Source organism: Ovis aries, chromosome 4 (assembly GCF_016772045.2).
Source record: "Ovis aries strain OAR_USU_Benz2616 breed Rambouillet chromosome 4, ARS-UI_Ramb_v3.0, whole genome shotgun sequence".
NCBI classification, from domain to species: domain Eukaryota; kingdom Metazoa; phylum Chordata; class Mammalia; order Artiodactyla; family Bovidae; genus Ovis; species Ovis aries.
The window spans coordinates 115001441-115022963 of record NC_056057.1 but is presented as its reverse complement, the minus strand read 5'-3'; the positions used below and the strand labels follow the sequence as shown (position 1 = coordinate 115022963).

The window sequence follows — 21523 nt, the reverse complement described above, 5'->3', positions numbered from 1 at the left end:
TGGACGTGCCAGAGTGTATGTGTGTGTGTGTTTTCTGCCTTCTCTGGCCAGCCTGACTGTCTACTCAAGACCAAACCCCCCTAGAGGGGCCCCTTTGGCCCAGCTTCTTTCTGGGAAGTCAAGATGCTGAAGGTCAGGTCTTCATCACTCCATCCCTCCTTCTGTTCTCTCCCACCCCCCAGTGGGTCTCAGCTCTGGGCAGCTCCTCCCAGCTCTGCCCGGCTCGGCCGCTGGCTCCCAGAGGACAGCAGGTGAGAAGAGCCTTTACAGCCTAGATGATCCCCCCTTCCAGGAGACACTCACCGCCAGACTCCACCCCCCAACTCTCTCTAGGAGGCTCCAAGACCAGTCCCCGAAGCCCACATCCTGTCTCACAGGATGCCATTCTGCCCGGTTCCTGGTTCCCCTAGGACCTGCTTGGAAGGGAGGGATACATTAGCGAGAGGAAGGGACCCTAGAAAAATGCCTGGGGAGGGCCGGGAGCCCATGTCTGGCCACATCAACTGGGCGGCTGTCCCTCCCTAGTGCCTCATGCCTCTATTCCAGGGGTGAGGCGGCTGAGGCTAAGGAGGGTTTGTGGTGAGAGGTCTTTTGGTAGGAAAGGTGGAAGGTGGAGGGCCCAGGGTATAGCATGGGCTCTGGCCGGTTCTCTCCAGCTTGAGGGGGAATAGGGAGGAGCCGGGCAGAGAGGAGGGTCCAGGGCTGTGAGGAAGAGCTCCTTAGCCTCTGAAGTCAGGGTGGCGTGAAAGGGAACCTTCATGGGGCTGGCCTGGCTCAGAGGAAGAGCAGGAATCTAGGCTGATCTGGGGACTGGAGTTGGGAGCGGGGTGTGGAGGGGGAAGTGGTGGTACCCAGAGGACTTGGAGGGGGTAGGGGGGATGTACTGGTACCCAGAGGCTTGGAGGAGGGTGGAGGGGGGAGATAGCAGTACCCAGAGGACTTGCGGGGGGGTGGAGAGGGGAAGAGGTGGTACCCAGAGGACTTGGAGGCAGCTGGAGCCTAAGCCACTTTCTGGGCCTTAATATGATGCTTATCCCTGGAGCCCAAGGATGATCTGGCTGGAATTCTGACTGGGCTTCCTGGGATGGGTCTGTGAACAGGTCTGAACCTCCTTGCGCATCTGCAGAATCATCAGACACCCGACTTGTATCCTTCACAGGAGGCCAGGTAGGTGAAGCATGAAGCTGCTCTGAGAAGCTTGTACAATACAGATGGGAAGACTTTAAATTTATCATCCTCACTGATGTTATTAGAATCGTTATTAATAATGCTATGATTTAAACAGTGATCATTAGGATGACCATGAGAATTGCTTCTAGGGGGTTTCTTTTGGAACAAGGCAAGTTGATTCCAAAATACGCAAGGAGAAGTAATCTAGCAAAAGTGGCCATCAAAGAGAAAAGTAACATGGTGAGGGGGTCAATGAAATAGCTCAGCTAAATATGAAACTCTGTATTTATAATTAAAACTTATGGTCATGGTGCATGACTCATCAGATCCACCAATGGGCCAGTTAAAGAGTAAAACAGACTTGGTTTCCTATGGGAATTTCACTTTTGCTCCAGGGAGCATTTTAAATCAGTGGGAGAAAGATGATGCATTCCATAAACAGGATATATTTTCAGAAGTTTAACATCTTAAAAAAACACAAAAAACAATTTGGATCCATTTTCCCCCAGCTTACAAGGTAAGTTCCAGATAGATCAACATTTAAATGTGAAAACTGAAAACATAAAAGCACTTAGACGAAAACAGGGAAGAATTATTATTTTATGATCTGGACATGGCAAAGTCCTTTTTAAGTATGCTAAACCCAGAAATCATGAAAAAATGACTGAAAATTTTGATTATATAAAAATACAAGCTAAGTAAAAAATAAATTACAAATATTAAAGCCCTATCTGCAAGTCATGTCACAGATGGTAATTTTTCAAACACACAAAGAACTCCTATAAAGACCAAAACAAAACAATAAAACAAGGCAGTCAGGATATGAAAGGGAAGCTCACAAAAGAAGAGGAAAAAGGCTCTTAAACATGAAAAGAAAGTCAACCACAGTCATAATGGGAGAATTAACAGTATTGGAATAATCATAGAAGTGGGTTGGAACAGTCACAGGAAGCATATTAGAAAATGGTAATATTTTTCTGCCTGGAAGGTAACTAGCTGGCTATGAGAGAAAGATATATAATTGGTATAATTATAATAGGAGAGAGGATTTTAGCAGTACACACTTACTTATCTTTTGATTTTTTTTTTTTACCATATAAAAGTATTATGTGTAAATATACACACCATGCTGCTAAAATAATACAGATTCCTTTCTTTGTTAATCCCAAACCCCAGACAAACTGTACCTGACCATTTGGGGAAGAGATCCCAGGATACATGTGGTGAAAACTCTACAAATGATTCAGATTTGTATTCCAAATTAAGATCAGGGACTTCCCTGGTGGTTCAGTGGTTAAGACTCTGAACTTTCTAGGCTGGGGCATGGGTTTGATCCCTGGTCAGAGAACTGAGATCTCACATGCCGGGACTTGACATGGAGACTATTTTCTTTCCCTGCACTCATGCTGTGTATTCCTTTTCTTCTTCCTCAGCTCTCAGACCTCACTCCTGTACATCTTCCCAGCAGGAAGGATGGCCCAGAACACGCTGACTGTGAATGGAGTTGATGTGGGCTCTACGCTCTCCCAGCCCACCCACATTGACATCCACATCCACCAGGAATCCGCTTTGGCACAACTGCTAAAAGCTGGGAGTTCCCTGGTGGAGCGCCTGTCTCACCGTCCTGCCAAGGCCAGGATAGGCTATGGACAGCTGGCACTAGGGGTAAGATGGGCTGGCTGGAGAGGTGGGTTAGCACGGTGACACAGGGGCAGGTAACACTCCTTCTCCAATATGATGTGAGAAAAGGAAGTGGGTAAAATCCCCATGAAAACTCACAACTTGTATCCCCGCTTGTTTGGAAGTTTCGACATAGAGATTGAGATGGAAAGAAGTAAGGGATTGTTTCTCTGGTGCAGTATGAGCAGCCCCAGCCAGGGGTAGGGGTGAGCAGGTGGAAGGATCGCTGGAGGCTTTTGAACCCATGTGGATGGAGGGCCTACAGATGCCAGGCGATATGATAGGCACGTTGCGGGGAAGGCTGAAGCCAGAATCCCTCGATGATCACCTCAAGGTGCTCAGCATTCCTCAGAAGGGTCAGGCAGCTACACAAACGCCTAGAGGTAAAGGTAGATCAGGTGGCCACCTGATGCGGAGAGCCAGCTCATCGGTAAAGACCCTGATGCTGGGAAAGATCAAAGGCAAAAGGAGAAGAGGGTGGCAGAAGATGAGATGGTTGTTTGGTATCACTGATTCAACGGACATGAGCTTGTAAGCAAGCTCTGGGAGTTGGTGATGGACAGGGAAGCCTGGTGTGCTGCAGTCCATGGGGCTGCAAAGAATTGGACACGACTGAGTGGTTGAACAACAACAACAGGTGATGTGCTTGGAAGACAGGACGGCCTCCTGCAGAGGGCCTCCTGCAAGGGATGGCATCTGAGCCAGACCTTGAATGGAGAAGCAATGTGTTTAACAGATAGAGGTGGAGGATGGGAGGAAAGGAATTTCAGGTTTTGAGAATACCTAGAACAAAGGCAAAGAAGCCAGAAAGCGTAGGGCAGGTTCTGTCAGAGTAAAGAGAATGGGACTCCTGGCTGATTAGACTGGAAATATAAACCAGTATTGCTGAGAGCCTTGAGTGACTAGCTGAAGAGTTCGTCCTGGATCAGCTTCGATGGTGGGAAGGATTGGACATGGAGGGATTCGGGGCAGGTACCTGAGCTTCAGGCAGCCTCCCAGCCAGGTGGTGTCCAGGTAAGAAGTATGGAGGGTTAGTATCTGCGAGGTTACAGCAAAAATGAGGAGGAGAGAGTGGAGTCCAAGTCTTCAGTGGAGGGGGGGGTCACTTGGGAGTGGGTGGACTTGGGGCACCAGAGAGGAGAGGAGTCTGAGAGGATGCTGAGGTTTGGAGTGAGAGTGACCAGAAGACTGGAGCGCTGGAAGTCAGCAAGGCAGACTCCGGCTGTGTGGGGGGTGGGGTCTGGCATTTGGATGTGATGAATCTGAGAGGCTGGCAGGACATGTAGCTGATGATGTCCATGTAGGTGGTGACGTCCAAGAAGCCGTGATAGTCAGATCCTCCAGGAAACAGACACCCAGTGGGGAGCTAGGTGTGCAAAAGGTTTACTGGGGTGTAACATCATGCAGTGAAAAGGGCAGGAGTGGGTAGGGGGAGAGAGGAGGTCTTGATGGAGCCCTGATGAGGTCTGTAGTAGCCCAGTAGGGAGCTTGGGAGCAAAGACTGCCCACCACAGGAGTCCCGTTCTAGGTGGAAATGGCCCTCGAACCACCACCTTGCTTAGTCCTTGCTGGGCAGCTATCCCTAAAGAATGTGCCTTCAGCTTGAAAGATGAGGGGACCCCCAAAACGCTGACCACTGCAGGCTGTCAGCGAGTGAAGTGTGCAAGTCGCTCAGTCGTGTTTGACTCTTTGCGACCCCATGGACTGGAGCCCACCAGGCTCCTCTGTCCATGGGATTCTCCAGGCCAGAATACTGGAGTGGGTGGCCATTCCCTTCTCCAGGGGATTTTCCCGACCCAAGGATTAAACCTGGGTCTCCTGCATTGCCGGCAGATTCCTTACCGTCTAAGCCACCAGGGAAGCCCAGGCTGTCTGCCAACCACACTCCTTTCTGGAAGGAGGTCTTTGTGGCCCATCCTGGACAGGATGGTGGGCTTCCCATGGGAAAAAGAGGAGAAAAGAAGCAGGAAGCATCAAGTGGGATGACAAGGTGTGGTATTTAGGAAAACTGGGATTTAGGAAAGAATGAAGGATAAAATGCTGTCAAGTCAGAGGGGTGAGGGAGAAGCAGGATGCACTGCTTCATGGATAGAACTTCCAGAATCCAAGCAGAGAAGTCAAGGCAGGGCAAGAGAGGGGAGCCATCTCCAGGGCTGCGCCCGGAGTGCGTGGGCTCATGGGAAGGGGTGTGGCTTTCCCCATCTCTTGCAGGTGACCCAGCTGTTGCTCGGGGCGATCAGCTGTGCCCTCGGTGGGCTTCTCTACTTGGGACCCTGGATTTGGCTGCGTGCCTCGGGCTGTGCCTTGTGGGCAGGGTTTGTGGTGAGTAAGAAAGGGGTTATGAATCTGCGGCCATACGATCCTGAGGACTCCCGATTTCATCTGACCTTGGACGTTAAGCAGGGTCAGGCCTGGCTAGTACTTGGATGGGAGGGAAGGGCTGTGATCTCCTTGGGAGGCAAGTGGTCATGGACAAGGAGAAAGACAGTTCCTTTGGATCTGGGTCAGGGATCGGGGAGGAAACCACAGGCCCAGGGACCAAATGCCTTATGTTATGAGGACGCTGGTGGGATGAGATGGTTGGATGGCATCACCGACTCAATGGGACAAGAGTTTGGGCAAGCTCAGGAGATGGTGAAGGACAGGGAAGTCTGGTGTGCTGCTGTCCATGGGGTCGCAAAGAGTCGGACACCTCTTAGTGACTGAACAACAGTGATGAGGAGGCTGCCTTAGCGGATGGGCAAAACCCTTCCACCCTCCGTTTTCCTCTTAAAGGCGTGGCTGCGAAGAGTCGGGCAGTTGTAAATGGAGTCCTGTCTGTCTGCTAGGTTTTTTTGCATGGCTCTTGGATCCTGCTTCAAACTGGCTGTTCTGGGGCCTGTTGGAAGAAGTGTGATGGGAGACGGTCAACTGGAGGGCTTTTCTGGTGTCTTCTCTTCCTAGGCCATTGCAGCAGGCATTGGGGCTATTGTCCACGAGAAGCGCCGGGGCAAACTCTCAGTGAGTCAGGCATCCTCTGCCCCACCTTGTCCTCTGTCCTCCTACGATGTCTGTTTTCCTGCTCTATTTTTCTGTCTTCACTCCTTTGGTTTCAAATATCCTAAGATCTTTCCTGGAGGGGTAGGAAGGGTTTTTATCCCGGGCCAGGAAGCTGGGGAAGAGGAGGTTGGTTTGAGGCCGGGACCCCACGGCTCTGCCATCCATGGAGGGGGACCGCCTCTTGAACCTCTCTCTTCTAGGGCTGCGCATCAGGTCTGCTCACCCTGGCTGGCATCACCACAGCCGTGGCCGCTGTCGTCTTCTGTGTGAATAGCTTGCTCTGGGAAGATGATGGCTTCTATGACATCAGCTCCATGTGTGATTCCTTAGTCCCTGTCACCCCCACCTCTTGGTACCAGCGAAGAAGTTCCTATTCATCGTGGGAGGAGGAGAACTGCAGAAGATACATGCAAATGCTGGTGGTGAGAAAGGAGAGTCAGTCTCCCAAGAACACATCACAGCTGTAAATTGGGGGACTGGGGCACCAGAGGGCAGACACGGAGGCCCTCTGAGCGTGGACCTCATCTGAGGTTGTTGGTTCAGGAGGTTTTAACTTAAACTGAAGACACCGTTCAGATCTCTGGGCATGATCATTCCCTGAATCAAAGGGGATGAGGAGCAAAGAGGGGACAGGATATCATGAGCCACCCTTCCGTCTTTCCTGGTATGTGACTGCTATCACTCATCCCCTGCCAGGTAACACACGGCCCCCAAATGCAGTGACTTAACACTGCAGTTGGTTAGTATGTCTCACATTCTGTGGGTTCACTAGGCTCACACGGGCAGTCCTCACTTGGGTTTTCTCAGGCAGTTGCAGTCATGGGTCAGTTGGGTGTGAAGTCATCCAGGAACTTGATTGGCTGGACTGCCAAGATGGTGCACTCACATGTCAGGGGGCTCAGCTGGGGAGTACCAGCCAGGGAGGCTACAATGGCTTCTCTGTGTGGCTTGGGCAACCGGGTCACAATAGGCAGCATCCCACTGTGAGCATTTTAAGATGTAGGCAATGGAAGCTGCCAGGCCCTAGTGTCACTTCCACTGTATGTTGTTGATCAAAGCATTCCCAGGCTTTGATTCCAGATTCCAGGGGGTTGAGCTAATAGTCTCCACCTCTTCACAGGGTGTGGTAAGGTCACCCTGCAGACAAGCAAATGGGATGGAGACTGGCTGCCCCTGTGGTTGGAAAATGCAGTCTGCTTCTGGGTGAGAAGGAGTTAGTTGAACAGACTCTGATACCTCCTAGCAAGAAGAGAGTAACAGAGGAATCACAGGAGCTGACTCCTAACTGTAACTGTTTTTTCTCCTTTATCTTCAGGATTTGTTCCTAGGAATCCGTGCTCTGCTCCTGGCTATCTGTGCTCTGCAGGTCATTGTGTCCTTGGCTTCCCTGGGTGTGGGTCTTCGAAGCTTCTGTGGCCAGAGCTCCCGGGCCCTGGTGAGCTGTTAGGGAGAAAGATCCCCTGGAGGAGGAAATGGCAGCCCACTCCAGTATTCTTGTCTGGAGAATCCCAAAGACAGAGGAGCCTGGTGGGCTCCGGTCCACTGGGTCACAGAGAGTCAGACACGACTGAAGCGACTGAGCACACATATCATGCAGGGAAAGGGCGGGTCTGGCCGGCGCAGCTCTAGGGAAGGACAGCGGGGCAGGAACATGGCTGAGCCGAAGTCATGCTCCCCTCACTCAGCCTTTCCCTGTGCTGGGCTCTGCCCTTCGCTGTCTGGGGAAGGTGACCCCATCACTTTGTCCTGGGGTAACATCTGCCTCCCCCGTTTCTTTGTTGTCAGTTCCGCACTTTCTCTCTTTTCTGGCCTAGATCTTGTCTAGCTCCCCTTCTTCCATCAGCTTTTCCTTCCCTCCTTCTTTCCTTTGCCTGATTGCCAAATGGAGCTGACTCTGTCCCATCCTTTGCCTCCCAAGGATTGATTTTCTTCCTGTTTTTCTTTTTTCAGCAGGATGAAGAAGGGTCAGAGAGGAATCTGCTGGGGGAGAATTCAGTGCCCCCCTCCCCTTCCAAGGAGAAGACCACGGCTGTCATTGTACTGTGAGCGGCCAGAGACCCTTGCCTGGACCCTGCATGCCCCTCCCAAGTCGCCCAGGGCCCCTCACCACCCTGTCCCACAGACTTGCTTCCTGTGCTCACTTTTCTTCTCCCCACCCTCACCCACTGTGGCCACTCCAGGGTCTTCCATTCAGCAAACAGGTATTGTCACGTTTCCCCTAGTGCTGATTAAACAGAAGTAACCCCAAAGAATGATTTTGTGTGGAAAAGATGTAGTCTTTGTTTGTTAATATACCCGGTGCATTGATACTCATGAAATTGAATGAGAATTACGCATGAGATCCAACCAATCCATCTTAAAGGGAATCAGTCCTGAATATTCATTGGAAGGACTGATGCTGAAGCTAAAACTCCAGTACTTTGGCCACTTGATGAATAGAACTGACTCATTTGAAAAGACCCTGATGCTGGGAAAGATTGAAGGCGGGAGGAGAAGGGGATGACAGAGGATGAGATGGCTGGATGGCATCACCGACTCAATGGCCATGAGTTTGAGTGAGCTCCAAGAGTTGGTGATGGACAGGGAGGCCTGGTGTGATGCAGTCCATAGGGTCGCAAAGAGTCAGACAAGACTGAGTGACTGAACTGACTGACTGACGTATCATATGGAAACCGGGTCCGAATAAGACTAAATTTTCGTTTTGCTCTATATCCCAAGTGCAAAAACTCCTTTCGACAATTTCCTTCTGTTCAATGTAAAGTGAAAATAGCTATCATAAGCTTAGGCTCTTTTTACTTATTGTCTTTAAGCATCTATAACGGATCTGTGGGCTCTATGGAGCCATGTGAGACATGGACTGAGATCATTGCCTCCCTCCCTCCCTTTCCTCCTGCCCTTCCTCTTCCTCCCCCTCCGTCTTTTTACTTTCTTTCCTTCCTCCCTCCCTCCCTTCCTTCTTTTCTTTTTCTCTGTCTCCTCCATCTCTTTCTTACTCTCTTCTTTTTTGCAGTAATTGCTGTTGGTTCTCTCACTACACACACACACACCACACACACGTACACCTGTTATTCACCTCTCAACGTAAATGATATGACCAATAAGTGCTGGGGTCCAGCCCCAGTGGATCCAGGGTAATTCGAAAGGGAGACAGAGTAGGCGTTCTAGGAAAAAACATTTAATTACAGATATAGAGAGAGATTAGAAACGGATAGTGTAGTAGGAAAATTAGTGGAGCAAAGGAGGCTGAGTAACTTGGTTTATGTGGAATACCAATCACCACCTACGTAGGCCACAGGCGTCTTTCCTTTCTCCCGAAGGAGAGGAGGCACTGAGGCCTCCCCGGTCTGATCTTAGAAGCCCAGGCAAAATTAGCAGGCTTGGTGAGTACCCACATACCAGATGGGAATTCAGCCAGAAGGGAAGAAAATGACACGGGGGAATCAGTCTTTCCAGAAACTGATCCCATTTCTTTATTTTTCAGTTTTGCTTATATACTTTTTGGTATACATAGGGATGAATACAGAGTCATGTGGGGGTCAGCAGACCTGACCCTTGTCACAATCAGGTGCTTCATATAAAATTATACAAAGATCTTATGGGTTTTACATCATTTTCTGGCCATGAGGCCTGCTGACATTTTATGATCCTTTCTTTCTGATAACCAAAAACCTTATATTTTCCAAGGGTGTTTTTTCTTAAACTAGGCACCACCCTCCAAATAAAGTTGCATTCCTATAGGGTGAGGGTGTAGGGAGTTACAATCAAGAAAGGAATTTACTTAGTCTAAGGTTTAACATGATTAATCTTAAAGGTTAACACTTATTTTTCCTATATGCTAGTTATATTCATTATAAGGGCAGGGGATATGGAGATTTAGCAGCAAATATTGGCTCAACAAATGAAAACCCTTCACCAGTATTCCCCTTAAGATCTATTTAGCCTTAAGATAGTGATAAGGTTACATTTTTACATAGCAAGGACACAGTGATTTATAACAAATTACAGTGATCTATAACAAAAGAGAAAATTCATTAACTCAAAAAGTCTAGTATTGCTAACATCAAAACTACTATATTTCCTTTTCTATATTCCAAATACATTGATTAATATATTCCCAGGTACCTAAGGATATGGAGGCCTGGTGGCAATCATTGACTCAACAATGAGAAAAGCCCTATGCTAATTAAGACTTTCCAAATACTCCAGACTCTCTGTGCTATTTATGGTTGAGAGGTTGTCACACAAGCTAGTCTGTCAGCAGAGAGGTTTGACCTGAGACACCCTTGTCACAACCAGGGCAGGGAATTAGCAGTAATTATTGGCACAACAAATGAAAAAACCCTTCACCAATATAATTTCTAATCAACCCACTATACTATACTAATAATTTTGTAACTTCTCAAAAGAGTCTGTATTTAGAAAGTTTTAAAGCATCTCATGCCTCTCATGGTTGGGAGGCTGTAAACAATCACATGTGGCCGGACAAACCCGCTCAGGCAGGCTAGAGAAACTTCAGAGGAGTTTGTAAGTTGAAACACTCCTGTCACACCCAGGAATTTTTATTAACTGGAGCTGCAAGTTAATTCCTTCTCCGAGAGAAATGGTTATGGGGGAGAGCCCCCCATAAAGTCAGAGGTGTAGGTGAGAGCATAAAACAGACTCTGATTTTGTGAGTAAATGCTCAGGAACAGGGGGTTTCCTGAGGCGCCTTTGCGTATGCCAAGCCCCCTTCCTCATGACCTTTGCCATGGGTGGAGTTCCTCATGCTGGCTCCCAGCAGATAAGCTTTTTACTTTTAAAATTTTCTATGTACAATATAAATATATAGATATAAGCATTTCTGTTATGGAACCAGATTCATTTGTCCAATGTGCAGCAAGCATCACCAAATGCCAAGATGCTGAGGTTTGCATCAGAGAAGACATTTATTTATGAGACAGCCAAGTGAGGAGTTGGGAGAATGAATCTCAAATGTGCCTCCCGAAGGCGAGGAGCTTGAAATCTTTGTGGGGTAGAGAAGCAGGGTGGTCTTAGGTGTGGAGAAAGGTGATTCAAAGTGGGGAAAGGTGAGGTAGCTGGCACTCTGTACCAACGTGTCTGATTTATGGGCTTCGTCACGGGATGCATGTCCAAAAATGGAGGCACTAGCATGACCGGATGGTGGAGTCTTCTGATGTCAAAAGGTCATTCACTGGACCCCTGTGCAGGCTGAGTTTTAGGGTTGGTGGTCCCAATCTGTCTTAGCCAGCTTGAACTGGACAGGGGCTGACTCCAAGTCCTGGAAAACAACTTATGCAGTTTTTACTACAAGCGTCCCTTGTGGCTCAGACGGTAAAGAATCTGCCTGCCGTGTAGGGGACATGGGTTGGGAAGATCCCCTGGAGGAGGAAATGGCCACCCACTCGAGTAGTCTTGCCTGAAGAATTCCATGGACAAAAGAGCCTGGTGCGCTACAGTCCGTGGGGTCACAAAGAGTCAGACACGACTGAGCGCCCAGCATTGTTACTACAGTGACCCATTCATCAGAGGCCAAAAACAGTTAGGATGAACTTGGTCAGTGAAGGCAGCTTTCAAGGGAAGGGGGTTTTAATAAGTTGTTTCCTTACCTGCTGTCCTGTAGGATGAGCCCCAGATTTCTGTGGATCACCAGTTTCTGTCAGCCTGGGCTTTCCTGGGGGCTCAGTGGTGAAAGAAGCCACCTGCCAATGCAGGCAATATGGGTTCAATCCCTGGGTCAGGAAGATCCCCTGGAGAAGGAAATGGCAAGCCACTCCAATATTCTTGCCTGGAGAATTCCATGGACACAGGGGCCTGGTGGGTTACAGTCCATGGGGTCACAAAGAGTCAGACACGACTGAGTGAGTAACAGTTCTGTCAGCCTTATGGGGCATGGTTTCACTTCTGAGGGGTAAAAAGGCATGCCATGGTCTGAGAATTAAGATAGCATAGGGATTCTCACATTTTTCTGATTCCAAAATGAGGGGGCTTGCATTTTTGTTGTGACTTGATGACATATCTAACAGGTAGGTTTTATTCATACCTCTTAGCAGACTCATAGCAGAAGAATTGGCTGGGCACCCCCACCTCTACCCACTGCACAATCCTGCTTCACGACGTGGTGCTGACAGGGGCAGAGCTGCTGGGATGAGCGAGGCACGGCCTCACTGTGGGAGCTTCAGGACAGAACCAAGGATGCCCATGAGAGAAGGCATCTTTCTTCTCTTGGTTGAAGATGCTGTTAAGGTGCTTAGTTCAGTTCAGTTCAGTTCAGTCGCTCAGTCGTGTCCGACTCTTTCAACCCCGTGAATCGCAGCACGCCAGGCCTCCCTGTCCATCACCAACTCCTAGAGTTCACTTAGACTCACGTCCGAGTTATTGATGCCATTCAGCCATCTCATCCTCTGTCGTCCCCTTCTCCTCCTGCTCCCAATCCCTCCCAGCATCAGAGTCTTTTCCAGTGAGTCAACTCTTCGCATGAGGTGGCCAAAGTACTGGAGTTTCAGCTTTAGTTTCATTCTTTCCAAAGAAATCCCAGGGCTGATCTCCTTCAGAATGAACTAGTTGGATCTCCTTGCAGTCCAAGAGATCTCAAGAGTCTTCTCCAACACCACACTTCAAAAGCATCAATTCTTCAGCACTCAGCTTTCTTTATAGTCCAACTCTCACATCCATACATGACCACTGGAAAAACCATAGCCTTGACTAGATGGACCTTAGTTGGCAAAATAATGTCTCTGGTTTTGAATATGCTATCTACGTTGCTCATAACTTTTCTTCCAAGGAGTAAGTGTCTTTTAATTTCATGGCTGCACTCACCATCTCCAGTGATTTTGGAGCCCAAAAAAATAAAGTCTGACACTGTTTCCACTGTGCTGTAGTATTTCTAAACCAGCCCTTTTATGGCTAGATCAGACAGAAATTGTTTTCGTATTTCATTCTGGTAAAGACCTCAACTTCGTAGTTTGTTTCTTTTGTTGCTGTTTTTCTAGCACAAATCGATCTCTTACTGTCAGAGTCCGGCAGCTTCCTTTTTCTTCCCCTGATGTTTCCAAGTTTCTGAGGGAGGAGCTTGCTCCTCCATCTGACCCCCCTCCCCTCCCCCATTTCTTCTCTTCCATATCCTTCCCCCCTCCCCCCACACCCCGCCCTCCCTCTCCTGGCCCTGTGAATAGCCTTGGAAGTCTCATCATCTTTGTTTTTCTTTCCCGTAGGAAATCAAGTTCCATCCCTCCCTCTCCTTGCTTTTGTTTACTTGGAAAACCCAGCAGCCATCTGTCTGTCTGCACGACTCAGTCTTGGGGACCAAACTGTATATTCGCAACTGACTTCACAACCCTGACCCACGATCTGGCAATTAGTCCCAAGCCTATGTGTACTTACTGAAGGGTTTAAACTATTCCGAGTGTAAACAGGAAGAAAATAGTTCTATTTTTCTTTTCTGATCACTACTTTTGACTGTGTTTTGTCAACTCCCTGACTCCCCACTGGCTATTGGTCCTTTAACCTTGGCACCAGCATCCAGATTCCACAACCTGGTGTCTGAGACCCAGTTCTGCATTTCATGATGGTTTAGGGGTAGTAGTTTCCAAGCTGCTTCATGGGGTGTTAGATCCACCCCAAAGCTTGCTTCAGGGCTGTCGGGATATAAGTGTTGGTGTGCGGGCTGGAGGGCTCTGATGCCTCCAACCCCCTTCAGCTGGAGCTGAACATCACTTGTTAGAATACAAAGCGTTCCCTTACTTGCAGAAAGAGTTCTGTATTTTAAAAGCTCTTTAATAATCAACTGTATATATGTGTGTGTATGTATGTATATATATATATATATACACACACATACATATAAGTATATATGCTTCCCTGGTGTTGTTAATGGTAAAAAACCTGCCTGCCAATGCAGGAGATGTAAGAGACATGGGTTCAATCCCTAGGTCGGGAAGATCGCCTGGAGGAGGGCATGGCAGCCCACTCCAGCATTCTTGTCTGGAGAAGCTCATGCACAGGGGAGACTGGCAGGCTGCAGTCCACAGGGTTGCAGAGTCGGACAAGACTGAAACAACTTAGCACGTGTGCATGCACTCACACATACACATGCATATATGAGGGGCTTGCTTCCCAGGCGGCTCAGTGGTAAAGAATCCACCTGCCAACGCAGGAGACACTGGTTTGATCCCTGAGTCAGGAAGATCCCCTGGAATAGGAAATGGCAACCCTCTCCAGTATTTTTGCCTGGAGAATTCCATGGACAGAGGAGCCTGGTGGGCTACAGTCCATGGGGTCACAGAGAGTTGGACACGACTAAGCCACTGAAGGCACTTAAATAAAAGACCCATTTTTTCCCCCATGTTTAAAACTGCAATCATCAGAGCTAGGGTCCCCTCCCAGAGGAGACAAGCATTTGCACCAGGAAGGTTAGGGTTAGGAACGTCTGTCCTAGGGTGTGGCTCCTCCCTCTCACTGCGATTTCTTCAAGTGATTCCAGCAGGAGGCAGGGGAGGGGATGGGGTTTTCTCGGCTGTGAGGAGGACCAGTGGCTGCTTGCCAGTGTGATGTGGGTGATGTCCATTCTTGCTCAACCTGGGAAGCACCTGGGAGTTTCCCCACCCTCTGCTCCACTAGCTGCCTGGCTCAATGAGAAAGACTTCCTGGAAAAGTAAGTCCAAGCAAACAGTTGTGAGGTGTCAGGGAGAGGAGGGCTTTCCTGCAGTAGGAGAGTTAATTTACTATTTCTTGCCCTTTCAGAGCTATTTCAGTGGGTGGGATAAAGCTGCATTGCCTCAGACTCCACAAAGAAGGTCCTGGAGCCTCAGATTTGAAGAAAAGCAAACAAAAATGGTTGCAATTAAGTTTTATGGCAAACTACCAACTCCGTTAAAAAAAAAAAAGATTCCTTTCTGAAGTAAGAAGCAGACATTAGGAACCAGTGTTCCTTTCCTCCAGTAGATGCTACTCTGAACTCCTTCAGCATTTACTGGTTAGTTTGCTTCCATCTTCAGCTCCCCACCAACTCCTCATTCAAGGGGATTTCTGCTTTGCTAGTGGTTTCCTTTGAAATCTTTCTTTCTTTCTTTTTTTTTTTTTAAAAGCATGTACACTTAACTATGGAGAAGGAAATGGCAACCCACTCCAGTGTTCTTGCCTGGAGAATCCCTGGGACGGGGGAGCCTGGTGGGCTGTCGTCCATGGGGTTGCACAGAGTTGGACATGACTGAAGCAACTGAGCAGCAGTAGCAGCAGCACTTTAAGCAAATTCTAAAGGTAACCAATATCCTTATCTTCTACATGAAGAATACTCTGCCTTTAGAATGCTCTTTGTTAGGTGATATTCTTATCTTGAATTCTAGTTTTATCTTGATTTACTTTAACCACCCCCCCCCCCCAAGTTAGATGAAAAAAAAATATAATCAGTATTTGTTTAAATTTACTCGATTTTTTATTAGGCAAAAAAACAACCCTCATTTTCTTCTTCTAGTTCAGGCTTTCTTTCTGATATCCTTTTTCTTCTTTTTTGAGGTACATTCTTTAAATGTTTCTTTTTTTAAAAAATTATTTATTTTAACTGGAGGCTAATTATTTTACAATATTGTGTTTTTTTTTTTTTGTCATACATCTACATGAATCAGCCATGAGTGTACATGTGTCCTGAACGGTACCCCCGCTACCTCCCTCCCCACCCATCCCTCTGGGTTGTCCCAGAGCACCGGCTTTGAGTGCCCTGCTTCATGCATGGAACTTTCATTGGTCATCTATTTTACATATGGTAATACACACGTTTCGGGCTTCCCTCATAGCTCAGTTGGTAAATCATCTGTCTGCAATGCAGGAGACCTGGGTTCGATTTCTGGGTTGGGAAGATCCCCTGGAGAAGGAAATGGCAACCCACTCCAGTATTCTTGCCTGGAGAATCCCACGGACAGAGGAGCCTGACAGGCTACAGTCCACGGGATCACAGCAGTCAGACACGACTTAGTGATGAAACCACCACCATAGCCAGTTAACAATGTTGTGATAGTTTCAGCTGCACAGCAAAGGGACTCAGCCATACATACACATGTATCCATTCTCCCCCAAACTCCCCTCCCATCTAGGCTGCCATATAATGTTGTCACACTCTTGTTTGTAAAACCTGGCAAACTCTCTGAATTATGCCTTTGAACATCTACTTTCTGAAATTTTCCCTAATATTTCCTTCTGAAATTTGATTAACCGCATGTTCAATCCTCTCACTGTAACTTCCTTATCGCCTAACCTGGTTTGTATCTTTCAGTTTTCATCTCTTTATTTTCTCCCCATTGCATGCTGGTTAAATTCTTCACAATTATCCAACAAGTTACTCAGTTTCTGTCTCAGTTGTGTATAATCCGCTTTCCCTATTCTATTAAATTTTAAGTTTCATTAAACATTTTCTAGGTATGGTGTTTTCTTCTTTTTCAAATCTTCCTGTTCCTTTTTGATGCTCTTTTGTTCCTAAGTCATGACACTGATGATCTATATTATTTCTTTAAGCTGCTGCTTCTGCTAAGTCACTTCAGTCGTGTCCAACTCTGTGCGACCCCATAGACAGCAGCCCACCAGGCTCCCCCGTCCCTAGGATTCTCCAGGCAAGAACACTGGAGTGGGTTGCCATTTCCTTCTCCATATTATTTCTTTAAGCTAGCTACATTATTTAGTTTATTTCTGTTAGAAAAACACCAAATTTGAACTCTTTGCTGTTTTTTTCTCCTCACTCTTCCAGCTCTCACTAATAATGTCTTGTTTTAATAACATCTATTAATTAATTAATTAATTATTATTATTTACCATTCTGGCTATTTTAAAGTGTAAATTTCAGTGACATCAGTACATTCACATTGTTGTGCATCAGTCACCACCATCCATCTCCAGAGATTTTCGTTATCCTAAACGGAAGCTCTGTACCCATTAAATACTAACTCCCCATGTCCCCCTCTCTCCAGCCCTTAGTAACCACCATTCTGTTTTTAGTCTCTATGAATTTGACTACTCTAGGCACCTTAGTACTCTTGCTTGGAAAATCCCATAGACGGAGGAGCCTGGTAGGCTGCAGTCCATGGGGTCGTGAAGAGTCGGACACAACAGAGTGAATTCCCTTTCACTTTTCACTTTCATGCATTGGAGAAGGAAATGGCAACCCACTCCAGCGTTTTTGCCTGGAGAATCCCAAGGACGGCGGAGCCTGGTGGGCTGCCGTCTATGGAATCGCATGGAGTCGGACACGACTGAAGCGACTTAGCAGCAGCAGCAGCAGCAGCAGGCACCTTATATCAAATCCTAAAAGATGACACTGTGAAAGTGCTGCACTCAATATGCCAGCAAATTTGGAAAACTCAGCAGTGGCCACAGGACTGAAAAATGTCAGTTTTCATTCCAATCCCAAAGAAAGGTAATGCCAAAAAATGTTCAGACTATCACACAATTGCTCTCATCTCACATGCTAGGAAAGTAATGCTTAAAATTCTCCATGCCAGGCTTCAGCAATATGTGAACCATGAACTTGTTCAAGCTGGTTTTAGAAAAGGCAGAGATGCCGGGAGCCAGCGTGAGGAACTACGCCCAAGGCAAAGGTCATGAGGAAGGAGGCTTCAGCATACGCAAAGGCGGGATCGAGCCTCAGGAAACACCCTGTTCCCGAGCATCTACCCCCAAAACTAGAGTCTGCCCACTTTACTGTTGTATGCTCTCACCTACACCTCTGACTTTATGGGGGCTCTCCCCCATCACCTCTCTCAGAGAAGGAGTTAACCTACAGCTCCAGTTAATAAAATTTCCTGGGCGTGACAAGAGTGTTTCAACTTACGAACTCCTCTGAAGTTTATCTAGTCTGCCTGTACAGGTTTGTCCGGCCACATGTGATTGTTTACAGCCTCCCAACCATGAGAGGCACGAGATGTTTTAGACTTACTAAAGGCAGATTCTTTTAGGAAGTTGGAAATTATTAGTATAGTGGGCTGATTAGGAATTATATTGGTGAAGGGTTTTTCATTTGTTGGGCCAATATTTGCTGCTAAATCTCCATATTCCCTGCCTTTATAATGAATATGACTAGTATATAGAAGAAATAAGTATTAACCTCTAAGATTAATCATATTAACCTTAGGCTAAGTAAATTCCTTTCTTAATTGTAACCCACTATACCTTCACCCTATAGGAATGCAACTTTATCTGGTACCTTCGGAGGGTGGTGCCTGGTTTAAGAAAAATCACCCCTGGAAAATAAGTTTTTGGTTGACTGACCGTTATCAGAAAGAAAGGATCATAAAATGTCAGCAGGCCTCATGGCCAGAAGATGATGTAAAACCCCTAAAACCTTTTTGTATACATTTATATGAAGCACCTGATTTTGATAAAGGTCAGGACTGCCGACCCCCACGTGACTTTGAAATTTCCATTTGTCTCTATGTGTAACAAAAGGTATATAAGCAAACCTGAAAATAAAGAAAACGGATCAGTTTCTGGAAAGACTGATTCCCCCGTGTCGTTCTTTCTTGTTCTCCGTTTTTCTGGCTGAATTCCCATCTGGAGCGTGGGTGCTTGCCAAGCCTGCTAATTTTGCCCTGGCTTTTAAGTTCCACGTGAGAGGGAGCACAAGGCGGGGCACCCTCCAATATTCAAGTGGGCGCTGGTGGCCTACGTAGGTGGTGCAAGCTTCTTGTCTCAAAGCTTTATTGGTATCCCACGTAAACCAAGTTATTCAGCCTCTTTTTCTCTACTAATTTTCCTACTACACTATTTCTTTCTAATCTCCCTCTATATCTTTAATTAAGCAATTAATACCTAGGATGCTGACTCTGTCCCCGCTTTGAATTACCCTGGATCCACGGGGGCTGATCATGGAAAAAGCAAGAGAATTCCAGAAAAACATCTATTTATGCTTTATTGACTATGCCAAAGCCTTTGACTGTGTGGATGACAATAAACCGTGGAAAATTCTGAGAGAGATGGGAATACCAGACCAGCTGACCTGCTTCTTGAGAAACCTGTATGCAGATCAGGAAGCAACAGTTAGAACTGGACATGGAACAACAGACTGGTTCCAAATAGGAAAAGGAGTACATTAAGGCTGTATATTGTCACCCTGCTTATTTAACTTCTATGCAGAGTACATCATGAGAAACCCTGGGCTGGAAGCACAAGCTGGCATCAAGATTGCTGGGAGAAATATCAATAACCTCAGATATGCAGATGACACCACCTTTATGGCAGAAAGTGAAGAAGAACTAAAGAGCCTGTTGATGAAAGCGAAGGAGGAGAGTGAAAAAGTTGGCTTAAAGCTCAATGTTCAGAAAACTAAGATCATGGCATCCGGTCCCATCACTTCATGGGAAATAGATGGGGAAACAGTGGAAACAGTGTCAGACTTTATTTCTCTGGGCTCCAAAATCACTGGAGATGGTGACTGCAGCCATGAAATTAAAAGACACGTACTCCTTGGAAGGAAAGTTATGATCAACCTAAAGAGCATATTAAAAAGCAGAGACATTACTTTGCCAACAAAGGTCTGTCTAGTCAAAACGATGGTTTTTCCAGTGGTCATGTATGGATGTGAGAGTTGGACTATAAAGAAAGCTGAGTGCTGAAGAATTGATGCTTTTGAACTGTGGTGTTGGAGAAGACTCTTGAGAGTCCCTTGAACTGTATGGAGATCCAACCAGTCCATTCTAAAGGAGATCAGTCTTGGGTGTTTATTGGAAGGACTAATGCTGAAGCTGAAATTCCAATACTTCAGGCACCTGATGCGAAGAGCTGACTCATTTGGAAAGACCCTGATGCGGGGAAAGATTGAGGGAAAGATTGTCCAACTCGATGGACATGGGTGGACTCCGGGAGTTTTATGCAATATTTATTCTTTTGTGTCTAGAATATTTCACTTGCAGAAGGCAATGGCACCCCACTCCAGTACTCTTGCCTGGAAAATCCCATGGATGGAGGAGCCTGGTAGGCTGCAGTCCATGGGGTTGTGAAGAGTCAGACATGACTGAGCGACTTCACTTTCACTTTTCACTTTCATGCATTGGAGAGGGAAATGGCAACACACTCCAGTGTTCCTGCCTGGAGAATCCCAGGGATGGCGGAGCCTGGTGGGCTGCCATCTATCGGGTCACACAGAGTCGGACACGACTGAAGCAACTCAGCAGTAGCAGCAGCAGCATATTTCACTTAGTATGATGTCTTCAAGGTTCACCTATATTGTAGCCTATATCAGAATGTCCTTCCTTTTTTGAGGATGAACAGTGTTCCACTATATACAGCACATTTTGTTCATCCATTCTTTTGTTGATGGGCGATTTGGTCTGTATTACAATGAATTGCAGGGATGGTTGGATGGCATCATCAACTCAATGGACATGAGTTTGAGCAAATTCCAGGAGATAGTGAAGGACTGGGAAGTTTGGCATGTTGCAGTCCATGGGGTCACAAAGAGTCTAAAGTGACTTAACGACTGAGCAATGATAACAGCAACAATGAATTGCAATGGTAAACAAACCCTCTTGTTGTTGTATACAAGAGTGATATTGGAGAGAGATAAGGGGATAACTTCTAAATATTTGTTAGATGAATCAGTAAGTGGCATGCATTATTTTTTCCCAGCTGTGAGTAGAGTTTTGTGTGCATTGGGACCCACAGGACATATCTGTGGGGAACTGAGTAAGGCAACGTTTCTCAATGTGGGATTAGAAGAACATTTCCACTAAGATACACACGAGAACCATCTGGAGGCTTTCTGAGTTATCCTACTATTCTTGGTTGAAATACATTTGTTCCATTTTTGGAACCAATGGGCTACTGTTAGCATACAGTCCCAAGAGTAGATGGTCCCCACATCCATCAGTCTCCCTTTTCTAGGAGCAGACCTAAATTTCCATTTGGGGATCCACTTTTTTTTCTCATTGGCTGTGTGTTCGTGGTGGGGCTTTATCCTCAGTTCTAGGCATATGACCTGTGACCCAAACTTAGATTAAGAAGCAGGTCTTTTCCCCCAGACCATGGGGATTGTTTCAGGTGTGGGCACATGGCCAAAGTCCATCCCGTCAGAATAAATCTTGGGGGCTACCAGAGAAGGCTCCTGAACTTGTTGCTGAACTTGAACCTGCAAGGATGTAGAGTTGGAGCTGTAGCAGCCATCTTGCACCCATGGGAGGTTTTCCTGGAACTGCCAAGACCCCCTCTCCTCCATGGACTTGAGATGATGACAACCTGTGGAAGGCAGAGCTGAGAGGAGGGAAAAAAATCCACTGCTGATGGTGTTGCTCAAGGTCTAATGCAGCAGTGTCTGAAGCCAGATTGCTCCTTGACCATTTGAGTATGTGCCCAGTAAGTAAGCTTTTGCTTAAGCCTCTTGCAGTTTGAGATAATTCTAATTAATAGGCTGAGAGTCTGGGATAAGGTGACTGACATTTAAATGGGTGTCCAGGAGTCTCCAAGTTCCAGACCCTAGAGGGCTGAACTTGAAGCCTCCTGGATGGGTGTTGTTTTAGGGGGTGAACCCAGGTGTACTTACTCCATTGCTGTTATTTGGGAGGGGGGATAAATATTGTAGTGGGAGGAGGGGGGAAGTCACATGTGCACCACTGTGATTTTTACATTCTACTGCCACCCTTCCCCTCATTTATCACACCCT

General features: G+C 46.9%; 1 protein-coding gene across 7 annotated transcripts; it reads left to right on the top strand.

Moving 5' to 3' along the window:
• Positions 1 to 157: 157 nt before the first annotated feature.
• On the top strand, positions 158 to 8141 carry TMEM176B (transmembrane protein 176B). 7 transcript variants are annotated; one of them, XM_042249256.1, is made up of 8 exons: positions 158 to 251; positions 1101 to 1167; positions 2639 to 2835; positions 5062 to 5172; positions 5794 to 5850; positions 6090 to 6311; positions 7205 to 7324; positions 7843 to 8141. In XM_042249256.1, exons 3-8 carry the CDS (start codon positions 2644 to 2646, stop codon positions 7933 to 7935), a joined length of 795 nt encoding a protein of 264 aa, XP_042105190.1. In that variant the 5' UTR covers positions 158 to 251; positions 1101 to 1167; positions 2639 to 2643; the 3' UTR covers positions 7936 to 8141. The 7 variants fall into 7 exon arrangements, with proteins under 7 accessions (XP_042105190.1, XP_012032729.1, XP_012032728.1 ...); XM_012177339.4 differs by having other exon boundaries at positions 7840 to 8141; XM_012177338.4 differs by having other exon boundaries at positions 2636 to 2835; positions 7840 to 8141.
• Positions 8142 to 21523: the final 13382 nt, after the last annotated feature.